At 41.6% G+C, this 27,732-nt stretch overlaps 1 protein-coding gene across 5 annotated transcripts in view; it reads right to left on the bottom strand.

The window, feature by feature from the left end:
* ACSM2B (acyl-CoA synthetase medium chain family member 2B) overlaps positions 1 to 25,896 on the bottom strand; it is a 55,229-nt gene extending 29,333 nt beyond the window's left edge. For 2 of the 5 annotated variants that reach the window (XR_011252682.1, XM_069570268.1), the window contains exons 1-13: positions 25,223 to 25,892; positions 23,621 to 23,805; positions 20,074 to 20,284; positions 17,274 to 17,481; positions 15,688 to 15,831; positions 12,791 to 12,947; positions 7,404 to 7,483; positions 7,067 to 7,190; positions 5,813 to 5,893; positions 4,578 to 4,679; positions 2,998 to 3,125; positions 2,776 to 2,875; positions 1,657 to 1,776 (exon numbers count right to left, since the gene is read on the bottom strand). Coding sequence is in view for 3 of the 5 variants with exons in the window: in XM_069570268.1 (XP_069426369.1) it covers positions 1,657 to 1,776; positions 2,776 to 2,875; positions 2,998 to 3,125; positions 4,578 to 4,679; positions 5,813 to 5,893; positions 7,067 to 7,190; positions 7,404 to 7,483; positions 12,791 to 12,947; positions 15,688 to 15,831; positions 17,274 to 17,481; positions 20,074 to 20,284; positions 23,621 to 23,797 (1,632 nt within the window). In the remaining 2 variants the exon portion in view is untranslated. Of the gene's footprint in view, positions 1 to 1,656; positions 1,777 to 2,775; positions 2,876 to 2,997; positions 3,126 to 4,577; positions 4,680 to 5,812; positions 5,894 to 7,066; positions 7,191 to 7,403; positions 7,484 to 12,790; positions 12,948 to 15,687; positions 15,832 to 17,273; positions 17,482 to 20,073; positions 20,285 to 23,620; positions 23,806 to 25,145 lie in introns of all 5 variants that reach the window. The other 3 variants (XR_011252681.1, XM_069570267.1, XM_069570269.1) reach the window with 2 other exon arrangements.
* Positions 25,897 to 27,732: the final 1,836 nt, after the last annotated feature.

The following is a 27,732-nucleotide window of genomic DNA, read 5'->3' as shown; positions in this document are numbered from 1 at the left end:
TGCCAACAAAGGTCCATACAGTTAAAGCTATGATTATTCCAGTAGTCATGTATGGATGTGAGAGTTGGACCATAAAGAAGGCTGAGTGATGAAAAATTGAGGCTTTTGAACTGTGGTGCTAGAGAAGACTCTTGAGAGTCCCTTGGACAGCAAGAAGATCAAACCAGTCAATCCTAAAGGAAATAAATACTGAATATTCATTGGAAGGACTGATGCTGAAGCTGAAGTTCCAATACTTTGCCCACCTGATGTGAAGACTCATTGGATTCATTGGAAAAGACCCTGATTCTGGGAAAGATTGAAGGCAAGAGGAGAAGGGGATATCAGAGGATGAGATGGTTGGGATGGCATCACCAACTCAACGGACATGAGTTTGAGCAAACTCTGGGAGATGGTGAAGGACAGGGAAGCCTGGTGTGCTGCAGTCCATGGGATCATAAAGAGTCGACATGACTGAGCAAATGAACAACAGCAAACACCTTTCTCTTCCCTTCTGCTTCCTTCCCCTTGTGTTGATCCCAAAGCACTCCCTAATAAACCTTAGCATGTTAAGTTCCTTCCCAGAGTTTGCCTCTCAGAAAACCTACACATGATAATTAGCCTGTGTTGACAAAGCATCAGTGAAAATCTGGGTTACCTAAGAATCTGAGATGTGTAAGTCTTACCACTTAAAAAGTATAGTGTCTTTGTGTGTTTGTGTCTACTCCAGACACATAAATGCTTTTTTCATTCCCTTCAGCAAGCTTCTATCTTGTACCCAGCTCCAAAACCTGGGATACCCATTTCTACATCAATCTCCATGCCTTAGTTTCTTGCCCCAGTGTAAAAATAGCTGAAAACAGGGAGAATGTATTCTATGTTCTTTACCTTTTCTGGTAAGAGCAGTTCCTTTTTATTGTGGTGAGCTCACTGAGTCCATATCAGGGGTCTAGGGCAGCCCTCTCTCCCATCCTTCTTGTACTTGCTCAGGGCTGATTACATGACTCAGAACTGGCAAATCAGAGTGCCCATTCCTCTGGTTATAAAGATTGGTTTAATCATGGGCACATAACCTAAATTGGTCCAGTGAGAATGAACTTGAAGACTTTTGCTGGTGCCTTTGAGGGAAAAGATGCTTTTTTTCTACTGAGATTATCTAAGCTGCTAAAACTGTTTGGGGCTCCTGGGGACTATCTCACAGGGAGCACAATTCAAGAAATGAAGCCAATACAGAACAAAGAAGAGTTAAGGGATGAAGAAAGACATCCCTGACCACACCATCTTAATGATTGTTATCAGCCGCAATAAAGCTTCCCCAACCTTGGACTTTACAACTGTGTGAGCAATACACTTCAGATTGAATTTCTGTCACTTGCAAATGAGAGAATCTTGAAAAATATAGCAAGACCTCAGTGCCAAGTGTAGGGATATGGACCAGATATTGGCTAGAACTTGTTCCCATGGGAGAATCTGAGTTTCAATTCAGAGTGAATTAAAGGCCAATTTTCAGGCATCTAGGCAGTTACTGGACTGTCTTTTTGGATTTTCTTGGTCATAATCAGGCAGAACTTTAGAGTAAAGGCTTGGTCCTCACCCTGAAAAAGAGAACTACAAGAGGAAAACCATATCTCCATCCCTACATAAAGGGGGAAGGACATGGGAATCCAGAGGCCTTACCTTCCTTGGGTACTTGTATGGGGCTGTCACTGACTTCACATGCTGTTGCAGCTCCTTGGTGAGCTCGTCTGGGTCATGGGACAGAAAGCGTGGGGCCAAAACCACAAATGCCTTCACTACCTACAGCAAGGATGAAGGCCCAGAGAATGATCAGAGTGCATCGTTATCCCCTGGGATAATCAATGTCAAGATTTCCACCACAGCCACCACCTTTATATCCCCTCATTTGCACCTCCAGATATCTGGGGCAAGGGAAAAGTAGGACCTGGGGACAATCATGGCCAAGATTCCAACTCTCTCTCAAGTTGTTTATTGATGAGCATGTAGGACTGTAGATTGAGACCAGGATTACCTCATATCCCAGGGACAATAGAGTGTGATGGGAAAAAGTTAGTTAGAAGAGAGGAAAATAAAGGCTGGGAACATTAAACCTAAAAGATTTGTTTAACCTCTCCAAGCTAGTTTGCCAACCTATAAAATAGAGATCCAACTTCCATATTTAATTCATGGGAAATGAAAAGAAATCATATACAGTATGGCTTAGCTCAGTGCTTGGCACCCAGGGTTTTGAGCCTATGATATTTCCCACACCTGCCAGGTGTATGATATTATCAGTTTTCACCCTGGACATCAACCCATGTCTTTCCACCTTAAATTTTCCTTCACATACACAAGCTCTTCTAGATTTCATCTGGGCTTATTTCATTAACCTTGGCATTATAGGGGCCTTTCTTCCTCTCTTCCTCTCACTAAAAACAGCATGCCTCAAAGGCTCTATCTTGGCTTAAATTCCTCCTCTGTTCTAGTCAGGGAATAGATTCTGATTCAAATGCCAAACAGGATAGAATATCTGCAGCCCCAAATGATAGACTTTGTATAGTACTTATTACAGGTCAGACTTTGTTTCAAGCACTTTACAAATATTAACACATTTAATCCTCACAACAGCTTTGCATCTTGCATATGGTTAAACTGAGACAGAAAGGCTAAATAACTTGTCCAGGGACACACAGCTAGAAAGCAGCAGGGCTAAGGTTTAGGCCCAGACAGTCTAGCTCCAGAGTTCATACTCTTAACTACCATCTGTACACCCTCCCCAGGCCACAGTTCCCCCATCACCTCTCCTCGAATGGGATCCGGGCTGCTTACTACAGCTGTCTCAACCACAGCAGGGTGCTCCATCAGTGCGTTCTCCACTTCTGAGGGCCCAATCCGGTACCTGTAGTAAAACCTATCTTTCAGAGAAGACTGGACACTCAACCTCTAGCTCAGCTCAGAAGTCTAGAATCAGACAGAATATAGAACTGGATTACCCTTTTCCTGCCCTGAAACCAAGCTTACCCACTGGAGTTAATGATATCATCTGTTCTTCCCATGAATCGGAAATATCCATCTTGATCCTTGATTGCCCGGTCACCCAGGACCCAAAAATCCCCTCTGATGTTGGCTTCTGTCTTCTCAATATTGTCCTGGTGATCACAGAAAGACAGTCATTATACCTGAAAAGCCTAAATCCTCTGCCCTAGGCCTGCCATCACCAGAGTGCAGATTGTTCATTTTACAACTTGAATTACTACACATGGTAGGACTTTCCTGAACAGGTGGAATTGGCACTTCTCCTTTTATTTATTCCACCCAGAGTCTCTCACTTACTCCTCTGGGGTCCAGTTTGATGGCTAATATTAATGAATCCATTTGCCCATGCTCTAGGGCCTGTCCCCCAATGGATTCAACCTTTCCTTTAGTGGTCAGCCTAACCCCTGCTCCACCCCATGACACCATTCAAGGGCATCAAGATTTATTAGACATTTTTCTTGGGTCCAGATTGTTAGATATGAAAGTTCTAGAGATACATCAACAAGCTGTCTGGACTTGGGTCAATGTGCATATTTCTGTAATGGCTGAACCCCTCTGTTCAATTGAAGTACCTGTTTATGAGCAGAGAGAACAATTGAGGTTTGCCCTTTGTCAGAATATCTCTATATTTTGTTCAAGGGTAGTGGTATGAGCTTTAGAGTTGATGTTTGATCTCTGGGTTAAAAGGTGGCATATGGAATTCATAGCCTAACTCCTTCATTTGGAAGTTAGGGTATTAAAGATCTGAAAAAGCAAGAGAATCTGAGGAAACTGAGGTGTGAGAGATCAGTAACTTGTCCAAGATCACACAGCAATTAGTAAGGCAGTATTTTAAACTCAAGTAATTTGGGCCCAAGGACTTCAAGGGGTAATTGAAAGGATTAAACAAGTTTAAAGTATATAAATTTCTTTAGGAGAGTGCTTGCCATGTGGTAAGCTTGCAATAAATGGCAGCAACTGTAACTTTTGGATTATTTACTTTATTATTTAATCATCTTGGTGTCAGAAGTCCCTGCCCATTGTTCACTGTGGTGGACTTGAATGAGTCTTGTAAACTCTGACTTCACCATTTTCACCCATAGAGTGGGGCAGTTGGATCTGAGGGTCACCTATTTTTAATATTTCAAGATCTGAAGATAGGAATGCTTCTAACTTATGGTGAAATCTTAGTGTAAAGCATCTTGCATGGCTCTAGAGGAGATCATTGGCATAGAGCAGGGGCGTGGTACTTGAGAGAGGGGGCAGTACTGCCCTTGGAAGAATGCTGCTCTATATAATTCAGGGGCAATAAACTTTCTATCATAAAACAGCTCTTGGAAGTGGAAAAGGGTTACTGTGAGAAAGACAATTCATCAACTGGAATCTTAACGATAGGCTAAGAAAAGCAGGAGTGAATAACTAGGCTTTTTGCTAGGCAAAGTGCTCATTCCTAGACACTTTTTGTCCTTTGTCCCTTTGTCCCTATTTCTTACCAATGCTTCTTGGGAGGTGGGAACTACCCTCATGCCTCTCAGAACCCACTATTTGCACTAGGAGACAGAGGGGGATGAGCAAGCTTTCCTCACCACATAGCCAGAAAAGATGCCTATAGGTCTGATGGGTTTGACTCTGATGCCCACATCTCCTTCTGTGCCAGGTGGCAGGACATTGCCCTTCTCATCTATTACCTGGAGGAAGAAGTAGATTGGAAGAATGGTTTGCATAACAATAGACAGCTTGAATGGCAACATGAAAGAGCTGATCAAATAGATCATCTTACTCTAGTGGTGACTGAAAAGAGTTGGAAACCAAGAGGAGCCAAGAACTTTAAGCCCAAATCTTTAATCCATTTGTCTGAAACAGTTTAGGTACAACCCCTTAGTGAGACTGGACCAGATGATCTTGGGAAGATACTTGTAGTTTTAGGAGTTCATGAAGTATAATGGCACTATACTTCTTTACTTCTTATATATTATTTTTGAGGCTCACAGACTTGGACATCAGATAGATTAAAGTTCAAATTATGACTCTGATACTTTATTAGTTGACTTTGTGTTACCTAAGTTCTATGTCTCAGTGTCTTCATCTGTGAAACAGAGATAATAATAGCTTATTTTACCAAATTATGTGAGAATTAATTAATATACTAAAAAGTAGTCTTCATAAATGATTATCATAGATATCAGGGATCAGGTAATTACACATAACACTGACTAGAATGTAAATTGTTATACTTTAAATACATATGCATATATATGAACATAGACACATATAGATAAGTTCTATATCTTAGAATTTAGCCCAAAGAATAATAAAGGATAGAAGCAAAATTTTAGCTATGGCATATTCATTGTAGTGTTGATTTTACTAGCGAAAATTTTAGAAATCATCTATTAACTAACAAAAGGCAGTAAGAGTGGTGGAACCATACTATCTATTGCTATGTGGTAATTAAAAATTATGCTGTAGATAGGTATTAATTTACCTGAAAAGATGGCCACCCAAGATTACTTAGTGATAAAATTAAGTCACAAAATTGTATGTCAAAATTCATCCCTATTTTTCTTTCAAAATGTGTATATTTATGTAACTAACTAACTAGCTAACTAATTTTCCAGCTGTTCAAAGTGGTTTTTCCTGGATGATTAGAATATGAATAACTTCCTTTCTCCCTATCCTCCTTTCTTCCCTCCTCCCACCCTCCTTTTTAAATTTTATTTTAATATTTTTATAGTCTATTATTTTTGGACAATGTGATAAGTAAATTGCTGAAAAAGTATATACATATATGTACCCTCCCTCCTTAATACCCCTAACAAACCTGCACATCATAATGGGGAATTGCAGTTCCCAGGTAGCCAGGTTTGATTTTCATTGTCTTGGAAACTCTGCAAGTGAGTCCCTGTGGAAAGTAGTAGACAGATTGGTAAAAAAGATTCAGCAGAGCAGGTCCTGACACAGTCCTGTAATTGGTTCATGTTTGGTAGCTCCCTCTCTCCCTTTTCTCTGGCTTGTTCCCTTTTCTTGGAACCTCCATCCTAGAGGTTTCACTAAAGTATTTGAAAAGCTTCTGATTGACCTTGCCACAGGGAAGAGGAACTAACAACTATTAATTAATGCATTGCAATCTCTTCAGAGGGGTCACACTTTAATAGGGACTATGGATACCAAAATCCTTTAATACAGTGTGGGATTGAATTCTCTTCCATAAGGAGAGCTCTGCTTGAATCCTGAGATGAATATTCTCCTATGGAGATCTTGGTGTCCAAAGGAGCATCCCCAGACATGGTCTCCTGTGAATTGCTAGAAGCCCAGCTGTAACTCCATTGTCCTCACCCACACTTGTAATGTTCTTCCACATCACGGTGCTGCCATGAGCCCTCTCAGGAGCTCTAATGGTTCAGGGGACCCATTAACCATAAAAGGATGTGGATAGAAGAGTATAGAGGAGGAGGCAATAAGTACTGAGAGTCAAAGTAAGAACACTGGGGAAAAAAGTTGGGGGAAGTATTCCCCAGGTTGTTTTGATAAGTGGCATAGTATGGAGCAACATGAGTCCACATTGAGCTCAAGGGACCCCAAAAGTTCCAAGAAGATATCTCAGCAGATGAGATGGGGGCGGGGGTCTTAGTGGGTTCTCTTCTCCATCTCTTACTTCAGTCTGAGCAGCTTGACATTTGCTTGACACATGTAATAAACTCAAGTCTCTGCCAAAACATTCCCCCGCTATAGAGGACTCTCCTGATGACACCACCTGAAACACTAGGCCATTATCCCACCTCTCTTCACCTTACCTGCTTCACCTGTCTCTGCAGAACTTTTCACCATCTGGCATGTCATTTATCTGTTCATATCTTTCTACCCCATGACCGCTAAAATGTAATTTCCATGAGAGCAGGAACTTTGTCTGTTTTATTTCTGCTGAATCACCAATATCTCCCCCATAGTAGGTGCTTAATAAATATTTATATTTATTGAATAAGTATATGATAAATGGTGGCTCATATCTTTATCAAAGAGCCTTTGAAACTCATGAGTTTCACCAGCCCATGGTTTCCTAGAGCAAGTTTCCTACCGTTTCTGTCTGGCCATAGAATTCTAGGATGTCCACTCCTGTTTGGATCTTCCATTTTTCCAAAGTGTCTGGAAGGAGGGTCTCCCCGCCACTGAAGCAACACTTTAGATGTGGGAACTTGTAACTGAGGAAAAGAAGAGAGATCAGTGTCTCCTGAGCCTCCCTTGAACCAGACTTTGCTTAAGCCTAGAGCTGGATTCTAGGTGCTTTGACAATGAGGTTGACTTATTAGGGGCTATGCATGCTCAGAGGGTCACATAAATACACATACGTGTATGTCACAGAGGCAAGGTATGGCCAATAGACCAGAGGCTCTTAACCCCAAAATCCCCATCACCTGGAAAGGTCCTGTAGTAGCAACATCCGATAAACAAGGGGTGCGCCTATCATGTAGTTAATTGGATAGCTGGACAGAACCTGGAAGAAGAGAGTTGAAATTAATCAGTAGCACAGTGGTTATGGGTATGGTCCATGAAGCTGTAGACTTAAAGCTTAGCTTCTTTAATGCATCTACTTCAGGCCAAATGAACCTGATTTTCATGAACCCTCAAACCAAAAATGACAGATAAATGATTGCACTTTTTTATTACAGAAAAAAGTCGAGCACAGTTGTTTTTTGGTCAAATCAGGCTGCTTCTTCCTGGCAATTGACTGGCTGTCCCACTCACCTCTAGAATTATATACACCTCCAGTCACCAAAGGAGGATTAGCTGCTATTACAAAACAACCATGTGGTCTTAACTGGTGGAGGTTAAGTCTTGAAACTCCTTAGACTAGTTTTACAATAGGTTAATGATCTCTGTTCATTTCCAAGGCAACCCATTCAATATCATGGTAATCCAAGTCTATGCCCCAACCAGTAATGCTGAAGAAGCTGAAGTTGAATGGTTCTATGAAGAACTACAAGACTTTCTAGAATTAACACCCAGAAAAGATGTCCTTTTCATCATAGGGGACTGGAATGCAAAAGTAGGAAGTCAAGAAGCACCTGGAGTAACAGGCAAATTTGGCCTTGGAGTACAGAATGAAGCAAGGAAAAGGCTAATAGAGTGCTGCCAAGAGAATCACTGGTCATAGCAAACACCCTTTTCCAACAACACAAGAGAATACTCTAACAAGGACATCACCAGATGGTCAACACCAAAATCAGATTGATTATATTCTTTGCAGCCAAAGAGGGAGAAGCTCTATACAGTCAGCAAAAACAAGACCAGGAGCTGACTATGGCTCAGATCATGAACTTCTTATTGTCAAATTCAGACTTAAAATGAAGAAAGTTTGGAAAACCACTAGTTCATTCAGGTATGACCTAAATCAAATCCCTTATGATTATACAGTGGAAATGAGAAATAGATTTAAGGGACTAAATCTGATAGATAGAGTGCCTGATGAACTATGGACAGAGGTTCGTGACATTGTACAGGAGACAGGGATCAAGACCAGCGCATGGAAAAGAAATGCAGAAAAGCAAAATGGCTGTCTGAGGAGGCCTTACAAATAGTTGTGAAAAGAAGAGAAGTGAAAAGCAAAGGAGAAAAGGACAGATATAAGCATCAGAATGCAGAGTTCCAAAGAATAGCAAGGAGACTTAAGAAAGCCTTCCTCAGTGATCAGTGCAAAGAAATAGTGGAAAACAATAGAATTGGAAAGACTAGAGATCTCTTGAAGAAAATTAGAGATACCAAGGGAAAATTTCATGCAAAGATGGGCTGAATAAAGGACAGAAATAGTATGGACCTAACAGAAGCAAAAGATATTAAGAAGAGGTGGCAAAAATACACAGAAGAAAAGTAGAAAAAAGATCTTCATGACCCAGATAATCACAATGGTGTGATCACTCACCTAAAGCCAAACATCTTGGAATGTGAAGTCAAGTGGGCCTTAGGAAGTATCACTATGAACAAAGCTGGCGGAGGTGATGGAATTCCAATTGAGCTCTTTCAAGTCCTGAAAGATGATGCTGTGAAAGTGCTACACTCAAAATGCCAGCAAATTTGGAAAACTCAGCAGTGGCCACAGGACTGGAAAAGGTCAGTTTTCATTCCAATCCCAAAGAAAGGCAATGCCAAAGAATGCTCAAGCTACAGCACAATTGTACTCATCTCACACAGTAGCAAAGTAATGCTCAAAATTCTTCAAGCCAGGCTTCAGCAATACGTGAACCGGGAACTTCCAACCAGCTCAAGCTGGTTTTAGAAAAGGCAGAGGAACCAGATATCAAGTTGCCAACATCTGCTGGATCATCGAAAAAGCAAGAGAATTCCAGAAAAAAACATCTACTTCTGCTTTATTGACTATGCCAAAGCCTTTCACTGTGTGGATCACAATCAACTGTGGAAAATTCTGAAAGAGATAGGAATACCAGACCACCTGACCTGCCTCTTGAGAAATCTGTATGCAGGTCAGGAGGCAACAGTTAGAACTGGACATGGAACGACAGACTGGTTCCAAATAGGGAAAAGGAGTAGGTCAAGGCTGTATACTGTCACCCTGTTTATTTAACTTCTATGCAGAGTACATCATGAGAAAGGCTGGACTGGATGAAGCACAAGCTGGAATAAAGATTGCTGGGAGAAATATCAACAACCTCAGATAAGCAGATAACACCACCCTTATGGCAGAAAGTGAAGAGGAACTAAAGAGCCTCTTGATGAAAGTGAGAGAGTCAAAAAGTTGGCTTAAAGCTCAATTTTCAGAAAACAAAGACCATGGCATCCAGTGTCATCACTTCATAGCAAATAGGTGGAGAAACTGTAGAAACAGTGGCAGATTTTGTTTTGGGGGGTTCCAAAATCACTGCAGATGGTGACTGCAGCCATAAAATTAAAAGATGCTTTCTCCTTGGAAGGAAAGCTATGACCAACCTAGACAGCATATTAAAAAGCAGAGACATTACTTTCCCAACAAAGGTCCATCTAGTCAAGGCTATGCTTTCTCCAGTAGTCATGTATGGATGTGAGAGTTGAACTATGAAGAAAGCTGAGCGTGGAAGAATTGATTCTTTTGAACTGTGGTGTTGGAGAACACTCTTGAGAGTCCCTTGGACAGCAAGGAGATCTAACCAGTCAATCCTTACGGAAATCAGTCCTGAGTGTTCATTGGAAGGACTGATGCTGAAGCTGAAACTGCAATACTTTAGCCACCTGATGCGAAGAGCTGACTCATTTGGAAAGACCCTGATGCTGGGAAAGATTGAAGGCAGGAGGAGAAGGGGACGACAGAGGATGAGATGGTTGGATGGCATCACTGACTCAATGGACATGAGTTTGAGTAATCTGTGGGAGTTGGTCATGGACAGGGAAACTTGGCATGCTGCAGTCCACGGGGTCGCAAAGAGTTGGACACAACTGAATGACTGAACTGAACTGAATTCCAGCCTTATTTTCCCCAAAATATTTTTTGGGACATAATTCAGGTAGAAAGTGCTTTTTAAAGTTAAAAGCATCTATAGACTTTACAGAAGTGCTATGAAAAATAAGGTACTACTGAATACTTGCTAGGCCCTGTGCTCTCTCATTTAATTCCCACTATAATCTGATGGAGTTTGTATTATCAACCCTCAACAACAGAGGGTTGAGCAACTTGCCTGAAGTCACACAATCAGCAAATAGCAGCACTACCATTTGCAGCCTACACTTTTTAGAAATACCACCTTCATGGATTTCCCTGGTGGCTCAATGGTAAAAAATCTACCTGCCAATGTAGGAGACAGAGGTTTGATCCCTGGGTCTAGAAGATACCCTGAAGAAGGAAGTGGCAATCCACTCCAGTATTCTTGCCTGGGAAATCCCATGGACAGAGGACCCTGGCGGGGTACAATTCGTGGGGTTGAAAAAGAGTTAGACACAACTGAGAGACTGAACAACAACAATACCACCTTCATTCCATGCTTTGCTTTGTACAGAATTTATTACAAAGAATGGGTTAGACAAAACATCTAAAAAAATTGCTAATGTTAACACACCATGTAATTATTTCCTCTGGGTGCTTTTGACGTATTGGCATAAGAGATGAAAATTATCTCCTTTCCTTTATTGCCTTGCCTTACAGGAAGCTCAACATGCAATTATCTACTTATTTGCTTTGCCCATTTATTTGCAATTACCTACTTATTTGCTTCCTTTCCTTAGTCTTCCCACTCACTCACCCCACATGTTCAGCCTATATTTTCCTAATAGGCTTTATAATTTTACATTTGTTCCATACTTTTTTCTATTTATTGCTCTTTACAAAAGCTACTTCAAATCTTTTTGTGGAAGGAGACAGAATAAGAATTTCTTTAAAACAGAAAATGACAGAATCATATAAAGAGAATCTCTTGAGAGACTGCAGAACTTGCCTGGTCTCTTGACCTTTGAAGATATCATCTATGCCTCAGTTTGCTCCTGGTATCTCTGCTGCCAGCCAAACAGAAATCTGAGTCATTAACTGCTACAGAGATCTGGAGGCCCCAGAGTGTTAATTGCCCACTCTGTCACAAATGAAGTCCAAATAGGTTGTGCTTTTGCAAACAAAATGAGCCTATTTCCATTGCTTTGTTGCTCCAGGATCATGCAGTTTGTAGATTTTATTCAATGGTTACCCCTTCAAGTTCCACAGGAAGAACTCTTATTTATTCTTCAAAATTCCTCATAATAATCCCAGACTGAAAATGACCCTAATGTCCACCAACAATAGGGTGGTAAGAGAAACTGTGATAGATCCACAGAAGGGAACACTATACAAACTTCTAATATCTGCAGTAATATGGACAGTATTCACAGAAAATATATTGAGTGAAAGAAGCCAGACACAAAAGATTACATGAAGTTCCAGAAGAAGCAAAGTAAATCTGTGGTGATAGAGGTTAACAATGAATAATCTATGGAGTGAGAACAATGACATGAGGCGTATGGCCTCTTTCTGCAATGCAGGTAACATTTTATATCTTGATCTGATGGTGATTACATGGCTATCTGTTATGGACTGAATGTTGCGTCCCCACACAATCCATATGTTGAAGCCCTAACTCCTGATATGTTGGTACTTAGGAGTAAGTCCTTCAAAAGACAATTAGGTTTAGATGCAGTCATGAGGGTGGGTCCCTCATTGTGAGATTATTGTCCTTATAAGAAAAAGAAGAAATACCAGGGCTCACTCTCTTTACCATATGAGGATATTACAAGAAGGCAGCCTAGAAGAAAGTTCTTACCAAGAACCCAACTATATCAGCACCTTGATCTCAGATTCCCAGGATAATGAGGAAATAATTGTTGTTTAAGCCACCCATTCTATGGAATTCTGTAAAGCAACATGAATGATTAATAAAATGTCTAACACAGGTAAATCATTTTCAAGCTACACACTTAAAATGGCTACACTATAGGCACACACATACACAGACATGCACAATGACGGCATCATCTCTAGTAGTCCATCCCTCTGTTTTACACTCAGTTCACTGTCATCTATCTGACACTTCATACCAGAGCAAGGGCCCATTAAGTATGTGTTAAATGAAGGAATGACCCATGATGCTTGTCTCCTGAATATACTCCTTTTAATTGTGTATGTGTCTGTCTCCTTTCCCAGACCATGAATTGCATGAGGGCAGGAACCATTTCCATCTTGCTTACTGAACACTTTCTACCTGCATGGCCAAGGTTAGTAAAAATTAGATGAATTGAAAGAAACTTCAAGATGGGTTCACTCTGACCATCTGGTGCAAACTGGATCTTCTCTTACCTTTAGAATGATCACTGGATCAAACTTTGGCAAGAGATGGATAAATGTGCATGCTCCTGACGTCCAGGGTTCCAGAAGTGAGCCCAAAATATTCACTATCCAAGCTGTGTCTGATATAGGCCATATTATGTCAGAGGCTTGCAGGTCTGTCCATTTTCTGACAACACAGAGGAAAAACATGTGTAAGTGCATGTGGGTGTGGATGGAGCATGAGTATGTCTATACGTGTGTAGAGGTAGGTATGTGTGCAGAGGAGTGTTGTGTAGCTGAATGTTTGCGTATGTTTATAGGTATGTTAAGGTATAAGCAAGCAGGGGAAAGGAGAGTTGTTCTATCCACATATCCTATCTCAAGTTCAGTTCAGTTTAGTCACTCAGTCATGTCCGACTCTTTGCGACCCCATGAATTGCAGCACTCCAGGCCTCCCTGTCCATCACCAGCAGGTGCCTATTCAGGTGTGACTCCAGCTCCCATGACTGAACAGCTAACTGGGTCTCATTTCCATTTTAACTCCAGTACTGAGTACAGCTTTTGGCCAGTGGTAACCACTTGAGAAATGTTTACTAACAAAAGACACCTAAGTGGATAGTCTAAAAAGTGGCCTTGCCTGCAAATTGAACTTTGGCTGCATAGACCTTGGCTGGTTCTCTTTTTTTTGAGCATCATGAATTGCCTGAGCACAACTGAGGGTCTCATGCAGTGACACTTGTAACTTTTCTCTTTCTAGGCCAGAATTTAAAGTATTAAGCTTGTCTTAAAGCAAAAATACTTGAACTGTGAAGTATTGGGGAAACAGTGGAAATAGTGTCAGACTTTTTTTGGGGGGGCGGGGGGGGCTCCAAAATCACTGTAGATGGTGACTGCAGCCATGAAATTAAAAGACGCTTACTCCTTAGAAGGAGAGTTATGACCAACCTAGATACATATTCAAAAGCAGAGACAATACTTTGCCGACTAAGGTCTGTCTAGTCAAGGCTATGGTTTTTCCAGTGGTCATGTATTGAGAGTTGGACTGTGAAGAAGGCTGAGCACCAAAGAACTGATGCTTTTGAAGTGCGGTGTTGGAGAAGACTCTTGAGAGTCCCTTGGCCTGCAAGGAGATCCAACCAGTCCATTCTAAAGGAGATCAGCGCTGGGTGTTCTTTGGAAGGAATGATCCTAAAGCTGAAACTCCAGTACTTTGGCCACCTCATGTGAAGAGTTGGCTCACTGGAAAAGGCTCTGATGCTGGGAGAGATTGGGGGCAGGAGGAGAAGGGGACGACAGAGGATGAGATGACTGGATGGCATCACTGACACGATGGACATGAGCCTGAGTGAACTCCAGGAGTTGGTAATGGACAGGGAAGCCTGGCGTGCTGTGATTCATGGGGTCGCAAAGAGTCAGACACGACTGAGCGACTGAAATGAACTGAACTGAACTGAACTACTCCTTGGAAGGGAAGTTATGACCAACCTAGATAGCATATTCAAAAACAGAGACATTACTTTGCCAACAAATATCCATCTAGTCAAGGCTATGGTTTTTCCTGTGGTTATGTATGGATGTGAGAGTTGGACTATGAAGAAAGCAGAGTGCTGAAGAATTGATGCTTTTGAACTGTGGTGTTGGAGAAGACTCTTGAGAGTCCCTTGGACTGCAAGGAGATCCAACCAGTCCATTCTGAAGGAGATCAGCCCTGGGATTTCTTTGGAGGCAATGATGCTGAAGCTGAAACTCCAGTACTTTGGCCACCTCATGCAAAGAGTTGACTCATTGGAAAAGACTCTGATGCTGTGAGGGATTGGGGACAGGAGGAGAAGGGGATGACAGAGGATGAGATGGCTGATGGCATCACCTACTCGATGGACATGAGTATGAGTAGACTCTGGGAGTTGGTCATGGACAGGAAGGCCTGGTGTGCTGTGACTCATTGGGTCACAAAGAGTCGGTCACTACTGAGTGACTAAACTGAACTGAACTGAAAGCCAAGGTAATTTAAGCTGCATAGAAAGAACTTCCTTGTGGCTCGGAATTACCATAGAATATGTCCCATCCTCAAGATGATTGCTACTTTCACCCACAGCCAGCTCTGTAGAGAAATTAGGTCTTAGCCAAATGGAATCAAATTTTGAGTGGTGAGTGGGAATTTAATATATTAGCTACATTTATTTATATTTCCATCTTTTGAAACTATGTTTTTCTTATTGTAGCTCTTCTATTAAATAATTTCTATGAAATTTAATTTTCTGATGCCATAGGCTCATAGATATGACATTTAAGTTTTTGAGGGTTTTTGCATTAAAGCATTTTTCTAGTTCTAAGAATAAAATTAACATGGCAAGCAGGATCAACTGAAAAGATCAAGATCTCTGGTTATAATTTCATGACAATCTTAGCACACTATTTTCTGACTCCACTGATGAGATTGATGTAGAGTGAAATAAAAGCCTAAATTTGAGATCCGAGATACAGAAATTCTGAGATCTCAGTTCATCTTATTAATCCAATTACAGATCTCTGTTTAATGAATTTGAAAAGTAATTTGCTACTGACAAAAACAGGCTCTTGGAATGTGGACAGCATCAAAGAAAATTACTAACATTCCAAAGGACAAGATACAGATCAGTCTTGCGAAAAAATGCATATAAACCTCGTGCTAAGCACTCAAGCTAGTAGAGACACTGCTCAAAGCACTGAAGAGGTTTTGTGATCCTTTGTTATCTACGACAGAAATGTTCAACCACGGGTCACTGGATACCCAGCTTGCTAAGCAACGTTCCCTCTTGCCCGCTTCCCAACTCTGTTTCTCAGAAGTACCACATGGTAACCTATTTATTTCAAGAGAATTGAATTTGAGATCAGAAAAATCTCAAGGCCTGGTCATGTCATTTCCAGAGAGAAAGGACTCTTCTTACCCAGCATCCATCTTGGCCTTTAATCCTAGGCTTGAGTGGGAGTGTTCCGCCATCTTAGGAAGGCCACTAGTTCCACTGGTGAAGTAGATGGCAGCTGCTTCTTGGCTCCCAGTCTCCACAAAGCAATGGGTGGTAGATGCTTTCCTGACAACAGTGACACAGATTGTCACCTAATAAGATCTGCCCTGGACCCCAGATGTCTTGGTGACTCATGCCTTCCCATCTCCCCTCATACTGGAGAGGCAAGTCAGCTGACCCACTCTAGAAAGGAGGCTTATGAGTGGATAAGATTGTGAGACTTTGAGTCAGTCAGACTTGGGTTTGAACACCACTCAAGTTTGACACTTTGTTAACTATGTCACTCTAGATGATTTATTTAACTTCTCAGAGTCTCATTTTCCATATCTGAGATATAGGATCAATATAACACCCATCTCAGAGTTATTGAGAAGTGGCAACTTGCTTTGAGAATTCAGTGAATGTTTATTTGCTTGTTGTTGGAAGCCACAGCATGATAGCAGGTGCATAGGAGATGCTCAATTAGTGTAAATTCTCCCAATCTTCCCTCTTCTATTCCCTAGAAGCATTTACTCCTCTTTGGAGTCTCTCAAAACTGCTGTTATGTTGTCTATTTCCCTGACAGTTATATTAAAGACTATAACATTAGAAAGAAAAAGCTTACACTCTCCCTAGGAATTTCCTAAGGTATTGTCTCTAGTGTAGAGATTTCAGATATATGAAAGGGAGACTCATTCTTCTGGCCAATCATGTTATAGACTGCTGGCGGCCTCACTTAGGGATGCAAAAGATGGGAAAGGAGTCTATAAACTCTGTGTATCAGCCATCTCCTGTGTTTTACCACATACCCTCTTAGCTTTGCCTCTTATTCGACACAGTCAAAAGCTCCAGGTGAGTTCCAACCAACTTGCTGCTGCTTCTACTGTGAGCCACAGTGAGGTGAGGCACTCTGTGCCTCTGGCCTTCATTCTCTGTCACCACCATGGCATGGGACTCTGAGCCTATCCTGCACGCATGTATGTGCAGCCCAGAGTGTGGGGTAAATAACATCTCTGGGCAGCCCTCTATGAATGGAGGTTAAGTGCTGATGGGTCAATGTTTGTCAGTCCTTTAGTAGACAATCCTGAGAGGCATTCTGTGTGTTCCTCAAAAGGTCCCTGCAGGCCAAGGCCCACTTATGCTGTGCAGTGACTCAATAATACAGATAATAAACTCTGTATTAACTCTTACTTCTTTCCTGCTTAACTCTCCCACATCTTACCCACTGCTCCTCAGACTTCCCAAATAAAGAATCTGCACATAAGTGCAGGTTTCCATCTTTGGTAAAAGCTCAGGCTAAGACAGGTTGATGGGTTTCCCTGGTGCCTCAGTGGTAAAGAATCTACCTGCCAATGCAGGAGATGTGGGTTCTCCTGGGAAGATCCCCTGGAGAAGGAAATGGCAACCCACTCGTGTATTTTGCCTGGGAAATCCAATGGACAGAGGAACCTGATGGGCTATAGTCCATGGGGTCACAAAAGAACTGGACAAAACTTAGTGACTAAACAACAGGACACATAGATACTCACCACAGTAGTGTCCTGAAGTCCAGCCATCCATCCCGGCTTTTCTCAGACACCAGTAGTTTTGTTTTCAGAGAAGGGCACTCTGGTGCCACAGTGTCCACTATCTCAGCCACCTCATCCCCAGCCACAATGGCCCTGGAGTTAGACACCTGCAGCCTATAGAGAATGTCTTTGGCTTTCATCTGGATGGTCCCGGGCATGAAGACAAGGCCTGGAAAAAGTCAAATGGCTTAGAGAGAGAACTGGAAGGGATGGTTGATTTCTCCCCTAGAGAATTTTAATATGAACAGCTAGTGGGGAGAAGCTGGGTTAGGGGAGGTAGGGGTGGTGATAACCAATGGGGAGTATCAATAATAAAGGAACTGGGGACTAGAGACTGATTTAAACACAGATGTCCCTGGGGTTGTCAGAGCTGTAAGGAGTCTACTGAGACTGAGAGAAACCCAATTGCCTCATGTTACACCATTGGTAGTCTAAGGCCCCTAACCCCCACACACACACACTGCCCTATAGAAGTTTGCTATATCCAAACAATCATATATAGTAACTAAAATATTAGAGCCTTAAAAGAACTTGGAATTGTCCATGTGATACCACGGTGCTCAAGGTCCTGACTATCTCAAGCATGGGACACTGAATTTTCTTTGGGAAGAGCACTCCTAGGCTTTTGTTTTCTATCTTGATGAGACTTTTATGACTTTGCTTTATTCTTCTGGATAATAATTAGACTGTTTCTCACCTTTCATAAAGCTGCTTTCACATGCTCTTCCTGGTTATCAGTTTCCACCTCTGGCTTACTCTTTCCCACTCTCAACACTTCAGGATCCACACTGCAGGCCTGTTACCACCTCAACTGTCCCTCCATCTCCCGCTCTGAGTTCTTCTTCCCTTCAGACCATTTTATATCTGTCAGTGTGTTAGTTTGTGTCACTTTTCTCTCATGGCCTGCTCATTCCTCCCATGGGCTGCCTGCTTCTATAGCTGTGTTCAGATTCCTCTGATAACTCTTACTTTTTTTTACCACAATCACATTTTCCTCCTTACTGATGAGAATGCTTGTTGTGTGTGAAGGCCAGGAAAGATAAGTTGTAAATGAAGGATACTGGTGTTTCTTGAGGCTCTTCCACTTCTCATCTCTTATATCTAAAAATTGATCATTCTTAAATTTCTGTCTGCATCTCAGATGTTATGCCCTTAAATCCCAGCTATTCACTTCTTATTCCTTCCTTTTTATCCTTATATTTAAAAAATTGAGATATAACTGACATATAGGAATTTATCTATTTGAAGTATAGAGCTTAATGATTTGATATACCTATATACTATAAATGAATACCACAATAAATAAATAATTAATAAAAATGAATAATTAATAAATACTATCATGTCATCTATCACTATACATGATTACACTTATTTTTTAAATTGTGATGAGAATGTTTAGAATCTACTCTCTACAATACATATTGTTAACTATAGTGATCGTGTTTTATATTATATACCTAGGACACGTTTATCTTATAACTAGAACTTCTCCCTGCTTCTTGAACATCACTTGGGTACCCCTAACTCAACAGCTCCCAACTTGAACTTGTCATCTTTCCCTGATACCCCATAGCTGCTTCTCACTGTGAAAAAGACCACTGCATCCACCCAGTTGCCTGAGTGACTCTGACTTCTCCATCTACACGACTTCTTCCTCTACCTTATGTCATTCATCAAAAAAATCTTGCGATCAGTATTCTCAAATCCAACCACTTAACTCCATTTCTATCTCCCCATCCAAATTGAAATCGCTATCATTCTTTGTCTCCTATTTGAATTCCCCAACCCCATTCTTTCCCTCCTTCATCCCATTCTCCATGTACCATCCAGAGTCACCATCTATATTCAGAAAATAGTCATGTCATGCAATCAGTTTATGGTTTCCATTCCTCACTGCATAAGGACCCAGCACCCTTCCCTTGCCATGGCTTACGAGGTTCTGCCAATTTAGCACCTGTCCATCTCTCCAGACCCATTTGCCTTTACTTTCTTTTTGCTGCCTGGGCTGTAGGCACACAAGTCATCATTCCAGGTTCTTTCATAATTTTCAGGTTTCCCTCCCCTCATCTGTTCCCTCTGCTTGGAGCACTCCTCCTCTCTTCCTCCTTTCCTGGTCAAATCTTACTTGTCCTTCAGCTCTCAGACTAAATACTACTTCTATTAAGACCTCTGTAAACCTCTCAGATTAGTCTGTTTGGGTCTCCTGTTACAGCAAAGATCAGCAATTTTTTTCTACAAAAAGCCAAGCAAATATCAAATATCTTAGGCTTTATGTGCCAGAGGCTCTCTGTCCAAACTATGTTAGTCTGTTATTATAGTTCAAAAGCAATCACAGATAATATACAAACAGGGCATGACTGGGTTCTAACAAAACTTCTTATTTATTAAAAACAAGCTGTGGGCTGGATTTGCCCTATAGGTCATAGTTTGACAAACATTTTGTATAGGTTCTTATAGAACCTCATGCCACTTATCAAAACTGTGATTTAATAATTGTATATGCAATTAATAATTTAAAGCAGCTGTCTTTCTCCAGAGGCTTGTGAGTCCCATACATAGACTCTGTTTCGTTTACTCTGTATTAGCAACCTCTTAGCATAGTGCTTAGGGCATTGTTTGCTTAAATAGATGGAAGAAGAGTGATGTCTCTATATGACGAGGGACCACATGATAGGTGGAGGGGGCATCTTTTGGGAGGAATGATTGCAGTTTCTTTCACAAGGGAGATGGTGCTCAGCTCAGGTGGTCAATCACCAACCTGCTCGCATGCAGCCAAGGATCACCAGCCACCACTCAGGCACTCGGGACAGCACCACTGTCACACGGTCCCCACGCTGCAGACCACATGGCCCTGCGAAGACGTTGGCTGTTTGTTGACTCAGTTCACTCAGTTGGCTGAAGTTCCACATTACCTCGTCCCCATTGCCACTCACCCACCACAGGGCTGGGCCAGGGGGTCGCTTGCCAGCCTGAAGAAAGAGAAGGCCTCATGATTAAGGTGGGCTGGTACACAAGCATGTAAAATAAATTCCCATCTTGGAACTGCTGCAGTGGTGCTTAATAAGCTTTTTGATCCCAGGACTCCTATACACTTTTAAGAAGTATTACAATCCTAAAGAGCTTTATTTATAAGCGCTTTAATAATATCTCTCAATGTTTGTTAGAAATTAAACTGAGAAATTGCATACATGTGTGAATAGATCCATTATTGTTGTTGTTGCTGTTGCTCAGTCGCTAAGTCAAGTCCAACTCTTTGTGACCCCATGGACTGCAGCACGCCAGGCTTCCCTGTCCTTCACTATCTCCTGGAGTTTGCTCAAAGTCATGTCCAGAGTTGGTGATGCCATCCAACCATCTCATCCGCTGTCATCCCCTTCTCCCTCTGTCCTCAATCTTTCCCTGTATCTAGATCTTTTCCAGTGAACTGGCTCTTCGCATTCAGTGGCCAAAGTATTGGAGGTTCAGCTTTTAAATATAACAGTAATAAGTCCATCATATATTAACACAAATAAGATATGTTTTGTTGAAGAAGTAAGTATACTTTCTAAAACAAACAAAATATAATGAAAAGAGTGGCATCATTTTACATTTTTGCAAATCTTTTTAGTATCTTCCTTAATAGAAGACATTTGGATTTCTTTATTTTTCTGTATTTACTTCATTGTAGCCTCTGGAAAATGACACAGTATTCTTATGAGAGAATGAGAATTAAAAAAGCAAATATTATCTTAGATTTATTTATCTATCTCTATGTATTTTTTTATTTTTTATTGTGGTAAAATATGCTGTGCTTAGTTGCTCAGTCATGTCCAACTCTTGCAACTTCATAGACTGTAGCCTGCCAGGCTCTTCTGTCCATGGGGATTCTCCAGGCAAGAATACTAGAGTGAGTTGCCATGTCCTTCTCTAGGGGATCTTCTCGACCCAGGAATCCAACCAGGGTCTTCTACATTGCAGGTGGATTCTTTACCAACTGAGCTACCAGGGAAGCCCATGGTAAAATATACATAACATAAAATTTACCATTTTAGCCATTTTTAAAGTACACAATTTGGTGGCATGCATTTATTATACTGCTGTGTAATCACAACCATCATTTGTCTCCAGAACTTTTTCATTGTCTAAAACTGAATCTGTGTATTCATTATACAAAGACTCCCCAGTCCCTCATTTCCCAAGTCCCCGGTAGCTACTATTCTACTTTTTGTCTCTGAATTTGATTTCTCTGCTGCTGCTGCTGCTGTTAAGTCGCTTCAGTCGTGTCCAACTCTACGCGACCCCATAGACGGCAGCCCACCAGGCTCCCTCGTCCCTGGGATTCTCCAGGCAAGAACACTGGAGTGGCTTGCCATTTGATTGCTCTAAGTACCTCATATAAATGGAATGGCACAATATTTTTCCTTCTGTATCTGGCTTAGTTCACTTAATGTTCATGTATGGTGTATCATATGTCAGAATTTCATTCTTTTTAAAAAAATGTTGCGTAAATATGCCAATTTTATTTATCCACTAGTCCATTGATAGACATTGGATTGTTCCTACATTTTGGCTACTGTGAATACTATCACTATGAACATGGGTGTATAAATATCTCTTCAAAGCCCTGCTTCTGATTCTTTGGGGTACATACACAACAATGGAAAAACTGGATTATACAGTAACTCTATTTTTAATTTTTTGAGGAAATATATTGTTTCCACAGTGGCTGGACCATTTTACATTCCCACCAGTGTTGCACAAAAGTTTCAATTTGTCTTAGTTTTGTTTCGAATTGTTTTCATTTTACATATTCCCCTGGGAAAAGTCTCAGGAATCCTCAGGGTCTCCATATCATAGTTTGAAAGCACTAATGTCAAGCCAAAGAGAAAATTTGTTTGTAATTGTATTAGATATTTCAAAATTCCTCTTTATAAGGGTTGACTTTTTGCACTTTGATCAGTACCTGTGTCTATTTCCGCATAGCTTTGTCAACAGAGCATGTTGACAAAATTTTTATATAACTAGTAGGTAAGATATATTATTTCAGTGAAGTTTTCTTTTGTGTAACTATTACTATGAGTGAGGTTGAGCATTTTTACTTATATTTAAGGGCCTTGTGAGTTCACTTTTCTGTGAACTGTTTTTATATATTTGCCCATATCTATTTTTGATTGCATCTTTTTATTCTTGATTTCTAGGAGCTCTTTTTGCATTAGAGCTATTAACTCTTGGCTCTTTTATGAATTGCATATCTTTACTCTGATTGTCATTATTTTAAAATTTTGCTGACAGTGTGTTTTTCAATGGAAATTTGTTGTTTTTGAAATGTACATATATTTAGTAAATTACTTACTTTATGAATTCAAGATTTTGAGTCATGGTAGTAAAGACCTCTTTCATTATTCTAAAGAAGTATAACTTCAAAAGAAAAGCCAGAAATCTAAATTTTTATCTGAAAAATTTCAACTTTAAAATGTTTACCAATTTTTTGTTTTGTTTTGTTTTGTTTAGAGAGCCCTGCACCATGGACCATGTTTAGCCTAGAGGCCTGGCATTTGCCATTTCTGTACTACAGTTATGTCATGGTGTTGAGACATCACAACATCACAACTATGATTCCCTTTGATCATCATTCTTTTAAGCCCATGCTAACAGAACCATCTCTTCTGCTACCCTAGCCAGGATGAATCCTTTCATCTTCCATAAAGGTACACTGAACTCAGGTAGAGTCAATCACAGTGTCAGCAATGAATGGAGCAGAATTCTGGAAGTCCAGGCTAGGAAAGAAAATTTAGGAATTTTCGCATTACTCTCTTCTCTGATGTCTCATGTTGGAATCCTTTTGACACTCCCAGCCTAATAATCATTCTACTTGTGTATGCCTAATGACAAGGACACATAGCATTCTGAGAAGACCCACTCAGTCTTTGGTTGATGCTGATTTAACAAGAGAATGCTGATTTTTCTTTTATTAAATACAAATTTACTTCCTCTATGACTCCAACTCGCTAGTCCTTGTTTCACCCTGGGAGGTCACAAGAGAGAACGTGGAGTATGTTTAGGTCGGCTGTGTGTTCAAGCTGCCTGAGGTGTGGTGGTTCCCAGATTGCTCCACCATGCATCAGTTTCCTGAACCTTTCTTTCTGTCAAGCTCATGTTCTCTTGTTCCTACCCTATGCACCTTAATGGAAGATGGACATCTTGTTCACAGGTCATTATAGTGCCTGACACATAATAAGTACTCAACAAACACTTATTGAACGAATGGATGGACTAGTGAACTCAGCCAAATTTTCCAACTGTGTGCTTCTTTTCCACCCCATTACCTTCTCCATGCCAGCCCAGTGATCTATCACATCAGTAGCAAAGTTAAATTTGGCTGGAACTTCCTGGTGTCCCCACTGCAGGGATGCCAGTTGCCTAGTATGAATGCGGATAGTGTGATTGGACATCTGAGACCTCCATAGGATGCAAAGTGCCTGGAGTTGCCGCCGCCAATACATGTTCAAACCTATGAAGGAAGGAAAAGACAGAGGTGAGTCTTTCTGTACTGTCAGCAGTTGTTTAAGGAGCCCCATTCCAACCTTACAGGGTTCTTCCAGAAATTAATTTGCTGTGATTATGAGTGAACCAGAAGTCAGCATCTATCTCAGTCACCTTCTGATGTACCATTCTCTGAAAACACAGCACCTGCTTTAAATCCTATTTTTCCAGCACCTCTGACAATTTTGTGAACACCCAATTCCACATAATAAATCCTTTTGTGCTTAAGACACAGCAGTGTGATAGATTGGATTGTTATTACCAGCAACTCCGTGTGCATTCTGGAGAAGAGTGTGTATGCACCTTTCGTTGACTTTGGCTTGTCCATAGGATATGCTTTGGAGAATGAGATATGAGTGGATGTGCTTGTGTACTTGGTCAGAGATTCTTGCATTTATGCCCTCTGCCATGAAAATGGCTTCCCTGGTGGCTCAGATGGTAAAGAATCCTCCTGCCAATGCCATGAGAACAGCATATCCCAAGTGAGCCTACCTCCAGCCTGGGTCCCAGAACGCATGTGGACTTGAGCTGAGCCTAGTATAGCCACAGATAATTTCCAGACTCACAGGAAAATATTTTTGGATATGAGCATCTGAGATGTTCAGGATGATTGCTATCATGGCAAAAACTGACTAATACAAGCAGCATTTGTTTTCTTTAACTGATACTTGACTGAGATATCTTGAGTACTGCGTATTCAGTACACAGGACCTAACAGAATCACTTTAGAAATTATAACTGTTGTGATTTTCATTTCTGTCTCTGCATTGGCTCTAGGAAAAGTAGTTCAAAAGCTACTGGTCTCTGATTTCCAACATGCACACCTTGATGAGGGCTGCAGAATTTAAGTGTAATGACCTTTGATGCAAGGAATCTAGCCAGTAGTTCCTCCAGCTGGTCAGATTCCCACTTCCTGTTGTTTGGGCAGTAGCAGTCAGAATGCTTAAGGTCTCTTAAAGACCTTCCTCTCTTATTTTCTAAAAGAACAAAAAGTGAAGATTTCCTTACCAGCTCCTAGGCAGGAAATTTTTTTGCCTTTCTACCTGCTGATTCCTCTCTCTTTCCATACCTGGCTCATTCTCATTCTTCCGGCCTCACGTCCTCTTAGAGGCCTCCTTCCCCGACTACCACCCAATTTCCATCCCATTTTGAGCACCCTTCTCCCAGCCACCCAAGTCCTTCCCTTTTGCTGTGCTAAACGCTCCCTTTTCTTTGCCCACTGCTGCCTCCTCACTAAGACCTGGCAGACCTTTCTTGGTCCCTAGAAATTACGGACTACTTTTCCTGGTGGATTGTCATTCTACTCACCAGTCGTGACTTCTAAAGATTGGATAGCGCCATCATGGAGCATGACTCCATCTATTCATTCCTCACAACCTGCTCACCTGCCAAGTCCTTTCAAGGAAGTCTCTCTGGAGATCTCTTGGTCTACTCCCTCCTGAACAGACAGCACCAGAAACCCTGTCTCCTTGGAGGATGGCACAGCTAATCAGGCAGATAGCTCAAGAATCCCTACAACCTTCAAAGAGGGCACAGCTAATCATTAACTGAGGCTAACTCGAGATAACACCAGTCTTCCTAGTTATGTTTATGGATTTCACAGTCCTACAGCCTTGGAGCCAGCCAGGAACTAGTCTTTCAATCCAGGAGATCAAAGGGAGATTTATGCACAAGACTGACAGCAGGTTCATGCTCCAACATGAACAGGAACTCCTGACAGGAAGGCAGGAACAGAACTCACACAGAGTTGATGTACATCCTGTCCTCTCATTTCCTTTAGCCCTTTCCTTCACCTGATTTTCCTCTTATTCTTGGTCCCTATTAGTGATTCCTCTTCATCTCCTCTATTCACACTTGGTGCATGATTCTATCCGCTATCATAGCTTGAAACCCAATTGCCTCACTGATGACCATTCATGTGTCTCCAGCCTAGATCTCTCTCCTGCACACTAATCAGCTTGACCTCTCTCCTCAGATGTCTAACAGGCCTGCCAAACATGCTTTGTTCAGAGCTGAGCACCTCATCTTCTCTGTCTCAGTGAAGTATCCCTCTCTGCCTGCCACCTTGTACATCTCAGTGAATGTTAGTGCTTATGCAGCTGTGTTTGAGTCAGAGGGTCAGAAAAACAAAGACCTTTCCAGATCATTGAGTAGATAATATAAAAACTCAGAATGGAACAGTAACTTGCTTAAAGCTCTGCAGAAAATCAGTCTCAGACACAGGTCTGGAACCCTAAACTCAAACACACTCAAGCTGCTGACTCACAGTGAATCCTCAGGGCCCGAGATTAGACCTCGAAAACAGGAGGCTCTGAGATGCTGAGACAGTCAGGAATACCCTCCAAAGGAAAAGTATCTCCAGCCACCTTGGCTTCTGTATCTTCTCAGATCTTCCCTGATGCCACAGAGCTTTCTCACCTGCTCCCCTGTATCCTATGCCCACTCAGTTATTTCTCCAAAGTGCTGGCTACCAGCCACCCATCTACTAAAAGAGCCCCATGACAGGCAGGGATGGGAGTTCCCTAAACACAGATATCTCTGTTGGAGGCTAACAGGCCAGGGGCAAGACTAGGGTGCCAGTTACCTTGCAATGCTGAGGGCACAAGTGACAGAGACCCAAATCAGGGGATAACTAGGGGAGCCAGAGGGGCTTAAATTCCTGCAAAGCCAGGGTATAGGGTCTGGGGAGCATTGTGTGCTGTGCTTAGTTGCTTAGTCATGTCCAACTCTTTACGACATTACAGACTATAGCCCACCAGGCTCCCCTGTCCATAGGGATTCTCCAGGCAAGAATGTTGGAGTACGTTGTCATGCCCTCTTCCAGGGGATCTTCCAACATAGGGATCGAACCCCGGTCTCCCACATTGAAGGCAGATTCTTTACTCTCCGAGACACCAGGGGGATGTTAAAGAAATCAAATAGAAGTAGTCTCGTTCAGGCTTCAGAGGCAAAACAGCAGAGCAGGCCTCTGACCTTGCTTCTGATGTACCTGGCCACGGCCCTGACTACTGCTGTGGGTGTCAGCCATACCTGCTGTGAGTGTCAGAAGAGAGGCACAATAGAGAGATAGGAAGTGGATCATGCAATTTGTTAAGTTCCTGGTGGAGGTCTGGACAACCATTCCCTGGATTTAGCAACATTCCAAGATTTACAGACCAAAACAAACAGCATTAACATGAAACTAGAGCTGCAATTTGCTCACAGATTGATGATGATACCAGTTTGCATCCTGGGATTATATATGGGAAACCAGAACTACAATCTTTGAGATCTCACCCAGGGAGCAGACACGCTGCCTGGGACCTTTGCTCAACAGGGATTCCAGATGTGTTGTGACATGGGGTTTCCCAGTGCTGTTTGAGTCTGAATGTTGGCAAAACCCAATTTGCTGATGTGTCCTCTGCTGTTCCTGTTTCTCTTTTCTTTTAATGCTAGTAATATTGAAAGTAAGCTAAATAAGTCTCTAATAAATATTGGTTTTATTTATTTGTCTATAACAAATGGCTTATTTTGTTACCAAATTCTTTGAACCTGAGATAATTGTGAAAACTTTTAGCAAAACAGGGAGAGAAGAGGAGATATACCTTGAGAGGATACCCAAAGCAATTTGCTTTTCTCTGGGAAAGCCTAGAAATAATTCACGTAGAAAAACCTGGTAATATAGAGAAGCAACTGTGTCCTGGGAAGAGATACCCTTTCTGGAAAAATTCATAGAATTGCACCACCTAGCCCTCAACCCCAGTCCTGAAAGTGTCAACCCTTTCTTAAATACACTGCAAAAATTATTTCTGAATGTCTCAGCATCACAGTCATGAGACTCAGTTCTCTTCCAGGAATTCTCCTCATTGTATGCCCTAAATCCCTCTTGCTGTCACTGCTCTGTGCCCTCTTACTA

This window comes from Ovis canadensis, chromosome 24, assembly GCF_042477335.2.
Source record: "Ovis canadensis isolate MfBH-ARS-UI-01 breed Bighorn chromosome 24, ARS-UI_OviCan_v2, whole genome shotgun sequence".
Taxonomy (NCBI): Eukaryota; Metazoa; Chordata; class Mammalia; order Artiodactyla; family Bovidae; genus Ovis; species Ovis canadensis.
Note: the sequence above shows the minus strand (reverse complement) of the source record. Positions and strands in the feature narration are given on the sequence as shown.